This window comes from Bufo bufo, chromosome 2 (assembly GCF_905171765.1).
Source record: "Bufo bufo chromosome 2, aBufBuf1.1, whole genome shotgun sequence".
NCBI lineage: Eukaryota > Metazoa > Chordata > Amphibia > Anura > Bufonidae > Bufo > Bufo bufo.
In genome coordinates, this window is record NC_053390.1 from 508,770,292 (window position 1) to 508,785,869 (window position 15,578).

Sequence of the window (15,578 nt, forward strand, 5' to 3'; positions counted from 1 at the left end):
TGCTAATGCTGAAATTGCTCAGTAAATAAGCACTGCCAGAATTACAATAGTTATCTCCTGTTACAGTCTGGTTGCCCTGTAAACATCCATCTAAAAGTGTCCTAACATGGTATTGGTTACAATCTTGGATTAAATCTCTAGAGGGATTATAGGATTCTCAAACACAAGACAAATGTTATGTGGAAAATATCTGCATTCTCTTACATAGCAGCTTTTTATTCACAAATGGAGGCCTGTGGTGAAGAGTATTGTTAATGCTTGCATACTGCAGGCGCCACCAAGAGAAAATGTTTGCTGCTATTTAACTAGTGATGCGTGTGGCTGCAGTTTGCTTGGTCAGTGATCCATTCTATAGTCTGCTGGGTTTAGCCCTTAAAGCACATCACAGGTCACAATTAAATATTTTGTGTTGCTAGAAAATCCATAGGGTATGCAAGTTTTTTTACTCCAAAGTTCCTTTTTCTCCCTTCACCTTTCAGTGTCTAGTCACTTTTCGACAAGCTTTGTATAAATCAATAGTACAGGTGAATATAAGAAACTTTGTAATATATCTTATTGGAGAAAATTGTCTCTGCCTCTAGCAGTTTACTTCGCATAGATGTCTATGGACAGCTGTAATCTGATTCTTCAGTGAGCTGGACTTAGTGGGGGATATTTCTTAGGCAGGGGCATGTTTCTTGATCGATTAGTGACAATTTAAAGATCAGGAAGTGTGTATCAGACTTTGTCATAGAGCTGTAGCCTTGGTGATTAAATTAGTACATTCTGTTTTTAACACTACTAGATGGAGGCTTCTGCCCAGCAGTGAGACCAATGACGTCACCGGTACCAATGGGCGGGCTTTAGCGCTGCCCTAGCATGTTAAACGGCTAGGGCAGCACTAAATACCACCCATCAGAGCCGATGACGTCACTGGAAACACTGCCTAGCAGTGTAAAAATATAAACCAAAACACATGAAATGCTCTGATACTCATGTCAGGGGGGCCGGAGGGGTGAAGATAGGAATATGCGGAAAACCCCCTTAAGTGTATATTCACATGCAACATATTTTTTGCAGAACTTTCTGTAATTGAAACACAGTTCCATGCATCCAAATGGGGTTGTTTCTGCGGCATGTGCATAGATTTCACCAAGCTCCATTCAAATGAATGGTAGTTAGAAAAAGTTCTGCAACAAATCTACCTCTTCTGAATATGCCAATAACTGGCCCTTGTAAAGATGCCACCAATAACCTGACTAAGGAGAATAACCAACAATAAGCAAAGTGATTGGAGGATAAACGATCGTATTAACAATCATTCAGCCTTCTTTCACTCCACATCAGGGAGTGTGAAAGGTATTTAGTGCAGATGGAGTTGTATATCATCGTATCTGATCGCCAAACATTAGTTACTATTCGTTTCTCTATGTGGTTTATATGCTTGTTATCAACACAAACTTGGACCATGGATTGGTGATAAATGATTATGGATGGAGAGGACGATGAACACAATAGAAAGGAGGAACAGGCTGCACAATGTGTATCAGATGGTCTGGAAACGAAGGAGTGAGAGCTACAGCATGGTGCCAGCACTGAGACACCAGTCTGATGTATTCATAAAACACAGTAAAGTCAGGTCTGGATTTTTGTGATTGTCACGTTGCACTGCAGCACCATTGATAATCATTAGATTCAATGTCGTGTGACACGTCGCTATGTAGACCCAGCCTATTATTTTCCGTCCATGTCCTATCTGCATTTTTTGCTTATTGCACACTAACCCATTCATTTCTATGGGTCTGCAAAAAAAATGGACAGCACATGAATGTCATCTGTGTGCTGTCTGCATCTGTGTGGCGGAGCCGCAAATTATAGAACCTGTCCTATTCTCCTCCATTTAGCAGACAAGAATAGGCTTTTTTTTTTTACAGTGGGTCTTGCAAAATTGCGGGATGCACATGAACTACATCCATATTTTACGGATCTGTGATTTGCGGACCGCATTAGATACGGCTGTGTGCAGGAGGCCTTACTTGCATAAGGAGAAATGCTGTCAGTCAGTGGCGGGGCAGGGCTCATACATATGTATTACTTATCTCACAGTGCTGGTATCGTGCACAACAAACAGTCACACGTAAGTGACAGCTGATATCAGTGTGTGGCAGTGCTTTATGCCGTCCTCAGTATGTACAGGTTCCCTTTATGGCCTCACATGGAAACTTCCAGCAAATGTTGGGAATGTTTAATCTATAATATCTTAATTAAAAATGAACATAGTAATGAATATATGGCAATATCATCTTTCTCTGTTTCTTTTGTAGGAGAGTTACTGACTCAGCCAAGACCAGAAGGGATAAAAGAAATAATTTGTCCTAAAAATGGCAGTGAACGAGTGAACGTCGCCCTGGTTTATCCCCCTACTCCCACAGTGATCAGCCCCTGCTCCAAGTAACCACCCGGCATCCGCTTCTCTGCTGCCGTATTTGGGAACTGTCAAAGCAAAGTTGGAAAGGAAGAAAATTTTACAAATGAGACAATCAGAGCCCCCGAGATATTTCTCAAAGAACCGGGATATTTGAACATTTTGGAATGCAGCAAAGGCACACCTCTTATTCACTGACGGGCACCAATACTACTTCAAAGCTTTAAGGTAAGTACTCAGGCTGGAAGATGTTAAGGAGTGTTTATAGCCTGATTCATACACCTATCTGAATGGATTATGTAATTACAGAAAATCCATATGTTTGTCCCTTATATCATGCAATATTATAACCAAAGCTAAGTGACTGAATCCACTTTGTAGTAGCATACGCATAACCAGTCATTGACGTACATGTACATTAGGAGGATCACACAAGCGGCCCCCATGCAATCTACAGTGGGAGCTTGTCTGAAAGCATGGCTTGATAGTTTGCCAGGGACAGACAATAGTGCTGCGGAATAATAAGTATTCCATAGCATGATATAAGTGGTGATGGCTGCTTCGGATTGGAAGCCCACAGAATCACTTAGTAGCCCATCAGAGTCTGTGCCTCAAAAAGATAGAACATGTCCTATCTTTTGCCGTATGTTGCGGATCGTGGACCCATTCAAGTCAATGGGTTGAGTTCATCCGGCCAGTGCCCATGTATTGAGGACCTGTTATTTGTGGTCTGCAACATTGGCACAGCGGCCATGTGATTGTTTGAATTGGGCCTAAGTCTGATCCCCAAAGAATAAACCTCTGTCTATCTATCATGTAGTCCTTTACAAGTTTCTTCTCTGCAACCAGTTATTTAGCTGTCCTCATGTCTGCCCATACACAGGACAAACAGAGGATTCTGCTTCCTAACTCTCTCTAGCATAAGCTCAGAAGCACCAGCTCCAATGGAAGACATTACATAGCAGAGCTAAGCAGTTTACATGTCACTGTAACAGCGACTGCTGTGCGCCGCTGTTCCCCTGCTTACCGCCGCGGTCCCGGGCGCTGTGTTCAGCGGTGATCTGCTGCCAGTGTTTCCTTTCAGCCCTGGCCACAGCATGCTTGCTGCTTGTTTCCTGCAGCATTCCCTTAAGGGCCGGCGCGCGTCACTTCCTGTGTTTTATGGGTTGAATCATGTGACCTCGCCAAACAATCCTAGCCCTCCTGCACATATATAAGTGGCTCAGCCCCCTTCCCAGATGCCTCAGTGTCAAGATCTTTGTGTCCTGCTAAGGTTCCTGATATCTGCTTGTGTTCCTGACTCGTACTTGTGTTCCTGGACTCTGCTACCTGTTTGATCCCTGCCTGCTTGCCTTGACTCTCCTGTTGCCGATCCGGATTGCCTGACCTGTACCTGTGCTGCCTGTCTGACTTCTGTCTTATCCTTCGGTCCTGCACTGTTGCTCCTGGTTACGACTCAGCCTGCTGACAACGCCTGTACCTCTGGTACCTTTCTCAGGTACCTCCTGGTCCGCCTGGACCAGCTGCCTCGTGTGCCTATCCTTCTCAAGAGGTAGCGACCTGGTGTTCGCCTTGGGAAAGTATATCACCACCATCAGGGGTACTGTGAAGATCGAGGGGTTCACTTAGACAACTACCTTAGAGGAGGTAGGACACTTGGCACAGTGGGTTCACACCCGCTGGTTCGTGACAGTCTCCAAGAAATGTTTAACCGCTTGTCGACCGCCCATAGACTTTAAACGTCCAGGTCACATATAACTACAAAAATGTTCCTAAACATCCTTGCAGAGTTAGCAGCCGTACGCTAATCATGCGGATGCAGGGAGCCCACTGTCAGTAACAGCTGGGCTCCTCATAGAGAAGGCAGGGACAGTTATTTTTTTACTGTCCCTGCTTTCCCCATTACTGTATACACAGAAGTTAATGAGTGCTGTTTTTACAGATCAAGAAACGATAATGCTGCTTCTGAGGGAGGGAGGGAGGGAGGGAGGGAAGGAAGGAAGGAATTATTTAAAGGGGTTTCCAGTGCTTAAGTTCTCATCACCTGTCTTAGGGATAAGAAATCCATATTGGATCGGTGGCGGCCCCTTTATACTATGCAAAGCACCAGGGCTGTGGAGTCGGAGTCGAGGAGTCGGGGGAAATTTTGGGTACCTGGAGTCGGAGTCGGCAAACAATGCACCGACTCCGACTCCTACTAAATTTAGATTGGAATAAAAAAAAAAAACAACAAGTTTAAATGTCCCAATTCACAAAAAGTTATAATTAATGACTTCATTACTGTAAGAATAAAGGCCAATGCATGCAGTGCCTCACGTAACCGCAAAACGAACACGTTAAGTGACCGTGAAGAAGCATGCTTTTCATGTGCTTCACTATATGGCACGCAACGCACAATTAGGAGCTGCAATACTTATACTTTCCATAGTGTTGTCTTCTGCTTTTACAGGGAACGCAGCGTCCATGTGTAACCTAGCCTCTCACTGATAAGGGATTAAATAAATATGTTTTTTGCAGGACTAGAGAGAGTGAGACACTTGTATAAGTGAAGGGAATGGAGGGCCAATAATTCAAGACTGAAGCTGTAAACCATTGGAAAAACTGCTGTCATTTAGCTAAGGCTATAAAAACTTGTAAACTCTGATTGTTAGCTTAACCGCCTCACGTCCGCCCATAGGATATAAACGTCCTATGGGTGGACGTCTATTTCTGACAGCACGTTTTAAAACGTCCTGTCAGAAATAGCAGCTGCACGCTAATCGTGCAGCTGCTGATCGGGTTGCCCGCTGTCAGTGACAGCAGGGCAACCCTAAGACAAGGCAGGGACAATGCCCAGGTGTCCCTGCCTTCACGATCGCTGCAGACACAGCGCTCACCGAGCGCTGTGTATGCAGAGCAGGAAGCGCTATGCGCTTCCTGTTCCGGCCCGGCGGTCATGTGACCGCCGTGACCGGAGTGTGCAGGAGCTGTGTGAGGTCTCTCAGAGACCTCGATCAGCCCTGCTGTGAGGCTGTACAGCGCAGGATTGCTGCTGTACAGCCTCTATAGGGGTGCATTTCTTCTGTAACTGGGGCTACTATGTCAGCCCCAGTTACAGGAGAAATCAACAGTGAAAAAAAAAAGAAAAAGTGAAGTAAATGTCCCCCAGAGGTCTTGTATGACCTTATGGGGGACGAAAAGTGTAAAAAAAAAATAAAAAAAATAAAGTGTTGAAAAAATAAAATAAAGTTTCACATGTAAAAAAAAAAAAGTTCCCAAGTAAGGAATAAAAAAAAAAAATTAAAAATAGAAAAAATAAAATAAAATAGACATATTAGGTATCGCCGCGTCCGTAAAAACCAGCTCTATAAAAGTATCACATGACCTAACCCCTCGGGTGAACACCGTAAAAAAAAAAAACTGTCAAAACAAGCAATTTTTGTCACCTTGCATCACAAAAGGTGCAACACCAAGTGATCAAAAACGCGTATGTCCCACAAAATAGTACCAATAAAACCGTCACCTCATCTCGCAAAAAATGAGCCCCTACATAAGAAAATCTCTCAAAAAATAAAAAAACTATAGCTCTTAGAACATGGAGACACTAAAACATCATTTTTTTGGTTTCAAAAATGCTATTATTGTGTTAAAGTGAAACAAATAAAAAAAAGTATACATATTAGGTATTGCCGCGTCCGTAAAAACCAGCTCTATAAAAATATCACATGACCTAACCCCTCGGGTGAACACCGTAAAAAAAAACAAAAAAAAACTGTGTCAAAACAAGCAATTTTTGTCACCTTGCATCACAAAAGGTGCAACACCAAGTGATCAAAAACGCGTATGTCCCACAAAATGGTACCAATAAAACCGTCACCTCATCCCGCAAAAAATGAGCCCCTACATAAGAAAATCTCTCAAAAAATAAAAAAACTATAGCTCTCAGAACATGGACACATTAAAACATAATTTTTTGGTTTCAAAAATGCTATTATTGTGTAAAACTTTAATAAATGAGAAAAAGTATACATATTAGGTATCGCCACGTCCGTAACAATCTGCTCTATAAAAATGTCACTTGACTAAACCCCTCAGGTGAACGCTGTAAAAATAAATAAATTGAAACTGTGCTAAAACAACCAATTTTTTGGTCACCTTGCCCCATAAAGTGTTATAATGAATGATCAAAAAATCATATGTACCCAAAAATAGTACTAATAAAACTGACACCTTATCCCCTAGTTTCCAAAATGGGGTCACTTCTTGGGAGTTTCTACTGTAAGGGTGCATCAGGGGGCTTCAAATGGGACATGGCATCTAAAAACCATGTGGAGTTCCTTTCCTTCTGCGCCCTGCCGTGTGCCCATACAGCAGTTTACGACCACATGTGGGGTGTTTCTGTAAACCGCAGAATCTGGGTAATAAATATTGAGTTTTGTTTGGCTGTTAACCATCGATGTGTTAAAGAAAAAAATTGATTAAAATGGAAAATCTGCCAAAAAAGTGAAATTTAAAAATTTGATCTCCATTTTCCTTTAATTCTTGTGGAACGCCTAAAGGGTTAACAAAGTTTGTAAAATCGGTTTTGAATACCTTGAGGGGTGTAGTTTCTACAATGGGGTCATTTATGGGGGTATCCACTATGTAAGCCCCACAAAGTGACTTCAGACCTGAACTGGTCCTTATAAAGTGGGTTTTGGCAATTTTCTTAAAAATTTGAAGAATTGCTTCTAAACTTCTAAGCCTTCTAACGTCCTAAAAAAATAAAATGACATTTCCAAAATGATGCCAACATAAAGTAGACATATGGGGAATGTTAAATAATAAATATTTTATGAGGTATCACTTTCTGTTTTAAAAGCAGAGAAATAGAAATTTAGAAAATTGCGAATTTTTCAAATTTTTGGGTAAATTTGGGATTTTTTCATAAATAAAGGTGAAATATTTTGACTCAAATTTATGACTATCATGAAGTACAATGTGTCACGAGAAAACAATCTCTGAATGACTTGGATAAATAAAGGCGTTCCAAAGTTATTACCACATAAAGTGAGATATGTCAGTTTTGCAAAATTTGGCCTGGTCAGGAAGGGGGCAAAGGGCCCAGATGGGAAGTGGTTAAACTTTAAACATGACTATGGGATTCTCCTAGGAAAATCATGTTTTAGAATAAATGCCCCGTCCTGGATCCTCCCACTGCCCCATCTTCAGCAGCAGATAAGCACACAAAGGAGAAAGCAGCAGCCCAACTACCTCTCTGCTAGAAGAGCTTAGAAGAACTTGTGTTTGTCTTTTGCTTAAACTGTGCAATACAGTAGACTGTTGGCTTCCCAGCCAGTAGTCCTGTGGTAGGTTGCGTTTCTTTCCCTCAAGGAATGCATAAAATACATTCGCATATTAATACGTCGGAGTCGGGGAGTCGGAGTCGGAAGTACATAAAACTGAGGAGTCGGAGTCGGAACATTTATCTACCGACTCCACAGCCCTGCAAAGCACAGCGCTGTACACAATCAGTGGTCATTTTCTCCTCAGCCAGGTCTCTGTGTAGTGATTTTAAGGGATTAGGGTGCATCTAAGGGATTAAACGGCCCCGATTGGGGGTTCTGCCGATGCAGGCCGTTAGAACTAGAGTCAGGCTCTCATGTGAGAGATCCTGCTTCTCCCAGTGCGTGGATGAAAACATCTGGTGTCGGGGGGGGGGGGGGGGGGGGAAGCAGCCAATGGCAGGCGGTGATGGGGACGAGCCTCCCTAGTATCGTGGGTGACACGGGGAGAAGCAGCAGTTGTGCGGGAACTAGGAGCGGGGCGGGGGAGCCAGAGTCCGGACTTGGTGAAGTTTAAAGGTTTTTACTTGAATAAACTTGCAATAGACTTGTGTTATCCAAGCAGTACTTGATCTTTCTCTTGGCTCCAGCAAGCTAAGGGTAAACTTGAATACTTTTCTTTATCTCTCTGCTGCTGTGGTATTCTCTGGCTTCAGTTTAGTTACTGGACTTTCTGTAGACTCTGGTACCATTGAGTAGAGTGTCTTTGGCTGTTGACCCCCTCTCAATACTCCGTCTATGAACTGCAAGGAGTCGGGGTGCTTTGCAAGTTGCTTCCCCTGGAAGACTCCTGCTGCAGAAGGGGGGAATGCTACCCCCAATGCACCATATCTGGTCCCTTTGGACTCTAAAACGCAACTCTCTATACAGGTTCCTGCAACCCCTAACTCTCTATACAGCTTCCTGCAACCCTTCCCTTGGTAAGCATTAAGTCCAGCAAAGGTACCCTGTTAAATCATAGGATGACTAAATTTAATGAGAAATATAGACATAAACATAAACAAAACTCTACATAAACAATCCGAGGGGAGAGGCCAGGATACAGTCAGATGCACTGGGTAAGTGGTGGGGAATTAAATCCCTAGTACTGATACCCTAAGCTGGTCCTCTGCCCAGGGACGTCTCCTGGTGGTGGGGACGCCCTGTCCACGTACCTAATCTCGACCTCCTAACTGTCCATCTCAACCTCCTAACTGTCCCTGGTAAAGTGACAAGTGGAGAGAGATAGGTATCAAGTGGTACCCTAGCGGATGACGAGGACAACGCCAAAAAGAATGAAAGGTGTCCACTGTATAATGCCCTCGTGACCAATCGCCAGGAGGTACAGGGTCCACCTAGAGGATAAAAAACACAAACAGACACACGCACATACACTGCTCAAAAAAATAAAGGGAACACTTAAACAACACAATGTAACTCCAAGTCAATCACACTTCTGTGAAATCAAACTGTCCACTTAGGAAGCAACACTGAGTGACAATCAATTTCACATGCTGTTGTGCAAATGGGATAGACAACAGGTGGAAATTATAGGCAATTAGCAAGACACCCCCAATAAAGGAGTGGTTCTGCAGGTGGTCACCACAGACCACTTCTCAGTTCCTATGCTTCCTGGCTGATGTTTTGGTCACTTTTGAATGCTGGCGGTGCTTTCACTCTAGTGGTAGCATGAGACGGAGTCTACAACCCACACAAGTGGCTCAGGTAGTGCAGCTTATCCAGGATGGCACATCAATGCGAGCTGTGGCAAGAAGGTTTGCTGTGTCTGTCAGCGTAGTGTCCAGAGCATGGAGGCGCTACCAGGAGACAGGCCAGTACATCAGGAGACGTGGAGGAGGGCAACAACCCAGCAGCAGGACCGCTACCTCCGCCTTTGTGCAAGGAGGAACAGGAGGAGCACTGCCAGAGCCCTGCAAAATGACCTCCAGCAGGCCACAAATGTGCATATCTCTGCTCAAATGGTCAGTAACAGACTCCATGAGGGTGATATGAGGGCCCGACGTCCACAGGTGGGGGTTGTGCTTACAGCCCAACACCGTGCAGGACGTTTGGCATTTGTCAGAGAACACCAAGATTGGCAAATTCGCCACTGGCGCCCTGTGCTCTTCACAGATGAAAGCAGGTTCACACTGAGCACATGTGACAGACGTGACAGAGTCTGGAGACGCCGTGGAGAACGTTCTGCTGCCTGCAACATCCTCCAGCATGACCGGTTTGGCATTGGGTCAGTAATGGTGTGGGGTGGCATTTCTTTGGAGGGCTGCACAGCCCTCCATGTGCTCGCCAGAGGTAGCCTGACTGCCATTAGGTACCGAGATGAGATCCTCAGACCCCTTGTGAGACCATATGCTGGTGCGGTTGGCCCTGGGTTCCTCCTAATGCAAGACAATGCTAGACCTCATGTGGCTGGAGTGTGTCAGCAGTTCCTGCAAGACAAAGGCATTGATGCTATGGACTGGCCCGCCCGTTCCCCAGACCTGAATCCAATTGAGCACATCTGGGACATCATGTCTCGCTCTATCCACCAACGTCACGTTGCACCACAGACTGTCCAGGAGTTGGCAGATGCTTTAGTCCAGGTCTGGGAGGAGATCCCTCAGGAGACCGTCCGCCACCTCATCAGGAGCATGCACAGGCGTTGTAGGGAGGTCATACAGGCACGTGGAGGCCACACACACTACTGAGCCTCATTTTGACTTGTTTTAAGGACATTACATTAAAGTTGGATCAGCCTGTAGTGTGTTTTTCCACTTTAATTTTGAGGGTGACTCCAAATCCAGACCTCCATGGGTTGAAAAATTTGATTTCCATTTTTTTATTTTTGTGTGATTTTGTTGTCAGCACATTCAACTATGTAAAGAACAAAGTATTTCAGAAGAATACTTAATTAACTCAGATCTAGGATGTGTTATTCTTGTGTTCCCTTTATTTTTTTGAGCAGTGTATAAACACAAATAACAAAAGATGACCTACAAACCCGACGCGTTTCACCCACAGCAGTGGGATCATCAGGGGGTGATACAGGGTAGGTATAGTGAGGACTGGAAGCCCGTGACAATAACTATAGCAGGCCCAGACCGATGATAAATGCGTGAATAAATGCGTTGACAGATATATACATATATCGCGACAACAGACCCAAATTAATAAATAAATGGTTGCCACATGGCAAATTACATACGGTCACTCGGCGGCACAATTGGTGAAGTCAGCCGACTAGATGCAAAGTACAAATCTGGGATTAACGAGGGCTCAGGGTCACAAAAGGATAAATTGTGAAGAGGCTCATGGAGGGGCATAAAGGATAATCACCCCAAACCTACCTAGCTGATAAGCACTCCAGGGGTAAGGTAGGACAATACCACAGTTCAAAGCTCCATAGGTATAGGGCTACCCGCCAGATGATGCATGGTGCTTCTTGGTAAGAAGCAGGACTAGCCAAACTTCTGCCCAAAAGGGGGAGAATGGAATGGTAAGTTCCATTCTTTCTAAAGGTAATCTGCCAGATACACGGCCACCTGCTGGACAACCAGGCACAGTGCATGAAATCCAATACATTTCTAAATATATAAAAAAAACGTACTGTTCTTTGTAAAATCGAATCCTCCAAATCAATTGTTTATCTTTGCTGCCCATGGATACGGCCACCGCTCGCCGGTCGCATCCATGGGCCGCGCTTGCGCAGAAGAACTCCGGCATCCAGTGGCCACCTCCATCGCAAGCGCGAACGAGCACGGCTCCGGGCGGCCGCGCATGCGCAAATCTATATTCCTTTGTGCCGCGTCTGAAACAGAGCCGCACATACGCGGCTCCATTCTAAACCCGGCACAAATAATTATAGATCGGCGCATTGGAGAATAGTGTAGAAGGAGGAGGAGGGGAGCTGTCCGGTCTTTCAGAGTTCGTTCATCAGCGCAGCCAGGATCTCCTCAGTGTATGGTGAGGAGATCGGGGCTGCGCTGCTCTTTCGATTTCAGGATGGCCGAGCGGAACCCACCATCGGGCACTGTGCTGCTGTGTCAGCCCCGATGGTTACCATGGCAACCGGACGCCTTCACAGGCATCCGGCTTGCCATGGTATATCTAAGCCTGATCAGGCTCCAGCTAAAGGCAGGAGCCTGACCAGGCTAAGTGTCAGTGGCGTAGGGATCGCCAAATTCATGTGGCGAGTGGCGACGCCCCCCCCAAATCATTGGTGGCAGCGGCAGTTCCGATCGGAGTCCCGGTAGTGTAATGCTGGGGCTTCGATCGGTTACCATGGCAGCCAGGACGCTACTGAAGTCCTGGCTGCCATGGTGCGCCCTCCCCCTCCCCCCCATCATTGGTTGCAGCGGCATTTCCGATCGGAGTCCCAGCAGTGTAATGCTGGGGCTCCGATCGGTTAACATGGCAGCCAGGACGCTACTGAAGTCCTGGCTGCCATGGTCAGTTACTCTGCAGCAATATACTTACATGCGCTGTGGCCGCCCAGCGCTCCTTCTTCTTGTAACTCGTCACAGGTCTGTGCGGCGCATTGCTATAAAGCATAAGAAATGTGCAGCACAGACTGGTGAGTTACAAGAAGAAGGAGCGTCGGGCCACAGCGCATGTAAGTATATGTAGGCACTTGGGGGCTGATGGAGGCACAATGGGGGCAGATGGAGGCACAATTGGGGCTGATGGAGGCACAATGGGGGCTGATGGAGGCACAATGGGGGCTAATGGAGGCACAATGGGGCAGATGTAGGCACAATGGAGGCTAATGGAGGCACAATGGGGGCAGATGTAGGCACAATGGGGGCTGATGGAGGCACAATGGGGGCTAATGGGGGCAGATGTAGGCACAATGGGGGCTGATGGAGGCACAATGGGGGCTGATGGAGGCACAATGGGGCTGATGGAGGCACAATAGGGGTGTTTGAGGCACTATGGGGCTGTTTGAGGCATATGTAGCAGAGCTGAATACGCTGATGTTCAGACACAGTTCTAATGGAGAAGGGAATAGACAAATGTAGCAGAGCTGTATATGTGGCGGGTCAGCATCAATGCTGGTGGAAGAGAGAAACAGATGTAGCAGAGCTGAATATGCGGCTATTCTGACACAGGGCTGGTTGAAGAGATAAACAGACAGATGTAGCAGAGCTGTATATGAAGCTTTTCAGACACAGTGCTAGTGGGGGAGTAGAATAAAGATGTAGCAGGGCTGTATAGGAAGCCATTCAGCCAAAGTGATGTTAGGGGACTGGAGAAGACACATATAGCTGAGCTGTATATGCATCTATAAAGATACATAGTGTAAGGTTTATGCACAACTGGAGTACAGCTGTAATGGAAACAAATCTGCATCAGTGCTGGTGGGTGGGGGTTGGTCAAGCTTTTGAGCTAATGTATAATATGGAATTATAGTTTTTGATGCACAGAATGGGTTTGTAAAAGATCAGACTGAGATTTTATGTGTAAAACTGTGCAGAACAGCCAGGTGTCAGGCTAGGTCTACACGATGAGATTATTGTCGCGCGACAGATAGGGCAGAACTACACTGCAACATTTGTTGCGCGACATTTTGTTGCACCAATGTCGCGCAACAATTTTTATAATGGTAGTCTATGGTGTTGCACTGCAACATGCGACATGCTGCGACTGCGACAGTCGCAGAAAAGTCCATCTTGAATGGATTTTTTGCGACTGTCGCAGTCGCAGCATGTCGCATGTTGCACTGCGACACCATAGACTACCATTATAAAAAATTGTCGCGCAACATTGGTGCTACAAAATGTCGCGCGACAAATGTCGTCGTGTAGACCTAGCCTCACTGTACACTGAGCTCACTTCACATGGCTATCTAATTCCGCAGCAGGGGGGAGGGGCCTCACAGACACTGCAGGCTGCCAGACTGGTGATGAGTCATACTCTTCACATGAACTAGCACACAAGGACTGAGTTCTCAGTGTGATGTCCTAAGGGGGTGTGGCCGGCCTTCACTCTAGCTGCCTAAGCCCGCCCAGGCTTAGCTGCAGAAAACCAGGAAGTGAACAGCTAGCTGGCAGCAATTGAGGATGAAGTAGCAAGATGGGAATACCCTTTTAAGGCACAATGTCAGAGGATCGGGAATTAGGTACACAGATGACATTCTCAGCTCGCCATTAGAGACAATATCTAGGTGTAAGAATGGTAGTGCCCCCTCTGGTCTTTATGCTTACTCATAATATTTCTTTATAATATTACAAAAAAATCACCTGTGTAACTTATGCTCCATGTTTTTTTATCAGCTGAACATTCCATTTTTTATTTGACATGATCTTTTTTTGGGGCACACATGGTATAAGACTTTTATACGTTTACTGGTGTTATTATAAGAAAAATAACAATGTGATTTGTATTTTATTTTCTTTCTTAATACTTATCTTGTCTTTCTGCAGGAAACATAAAGAATATATTAATTTATTGATGCATACAGTTTATGGTCAGAAATGGATGTTCTGCAACCCTGGACACGACGTGGATTTTTTTTTTTCTCCGAGACGTGGACTTTTATAGACAATAAAGATTGTTGTTGGTATTGGGTTATGTTCTTACTTTACTGTATAGATATCTTTCAGCAGTTATATATCACATGAGAGGTTGTGGGAATTAAACAGATGGCTATGTTAATGGCTTCTCAGGGATTTGCTTGCCATGCACTTATAAGCCATGACATGTCACATTGTCGTATTGTGAATATATGCTCTTCAAATGTCAAAATCCACTAAAGATCATTGGTATTTGACTTGAACAAAATATTATCATTTTCTTTTTATATATACTGTACAAAAGAAAAAGCACATTAAATTTATACATCTTTCAAAATCTGATTGTGGTAATAATGTGCATTTTTTTTGTGTTGTGAGGGAATGTTTATAGCAACCAAATGTATAATGACCGGTGTACAAATATGTATATATACAGTATATTAGTCAAGCAAAAGACTGGATGCACCCTTTTAACTGGTGTCATTTGTATTAATTGGGGGGAGGCCATATTATTTTGTTTTGGAAACTGTTTTGGCCGCCATTTTGATTTCAACTCCGGTTTCTCTAATGGGAAAGGGTTCATTTGGCTAGAATTTACTCAAACGCACTGGAAGTTTTTACCTAATTAGGAGTTGAGCAAGGTCAAAGTTTCCTAAAGTGCTTTACATGACGTGTTCAATGCGTTCAGCATGCATACGGTAAACATTTTATCCATTTTTCGTGGACACAGGTGATACTTCTTCACAGCACTGGTAGTCTTCATCGTTCCTGATGACAGCGCCCATAAATAGGACCCTACATTTTTTCCTGTTAACCCAAGACCAAAAAGCTAAAAGACGAAAATTTCACCTTGGCATTCAGTGTACAGTCGTGGCCAAAAGTTTTGAGAATGACACAAATATTAGTTTTCACAAAGTTTGCTGCTAAACTGCTTTTAGATCTTTGTTTCAGTTGTTTCTGTGATGTAGTGAAATATAATTACACGCACTTCATACGTTTCAAAGGCTTTTATCGACAATTACATGACATTTATGCAAAGAGTCAGTATTTGCAGTGTTGGCCCTTCTTTTTCAGGACCTCTGCAATTCGACTGGGCATGCTCTCAATCAACTTCTGGGCCAATTCCTGACTGATAGCAACCCATTCTTTCACAATCACTTTTTGGAGTTTGTCAGAATTAGTTCGTTTTTGTTTGTTCACCCGCCTCTTGAGGATTGACCACAAGTTCTCAATGGGATTAAGATCTGGGGAGTTTCCAGGCCATGGACCCAAAATGTCAACGTTTTGGTCCCCGAGCCACTTAGTTATCACTTTTGCCTTATGGCACGGTGCTCCATCGTGCTGGAAAATGCATTGTTCTTCCCCAAAATGTTGTTGGATTGT

At 44.5% G+C, this 15,578-nt stretch overlaps 1 protein-coding gene across 1 annotated transcript in view; it reads left to right on the forward strand.

The window, feature by feature from the left end:
• MFHAS1 (malignant fibrous histiocytoma amplified sequence 1) overlaps positions 1-14,682 on the forward strand; it is a 102,679-nt gene extending 87,997 nt beyond the window's left edge. The window contains exons 2-3 of the mRNA XM_040417868.1: positions 2,304-2,632; positions 14,106-14,682. Of these exons, the coding sequence (XP_040273802.1) occupies positions 2,304-2,434 (131 nt within the window). The 3' untranslated portion in view covers positions 2,435-2,632; positions 14,106-14,682. The remainder of the gene's footprint in view (positions 1-2,303; positions 2,633-14,105) is intronic.
• The last annotated feature ends 896 nt before the right edge of the window (positions 14,683-15,578 follow it).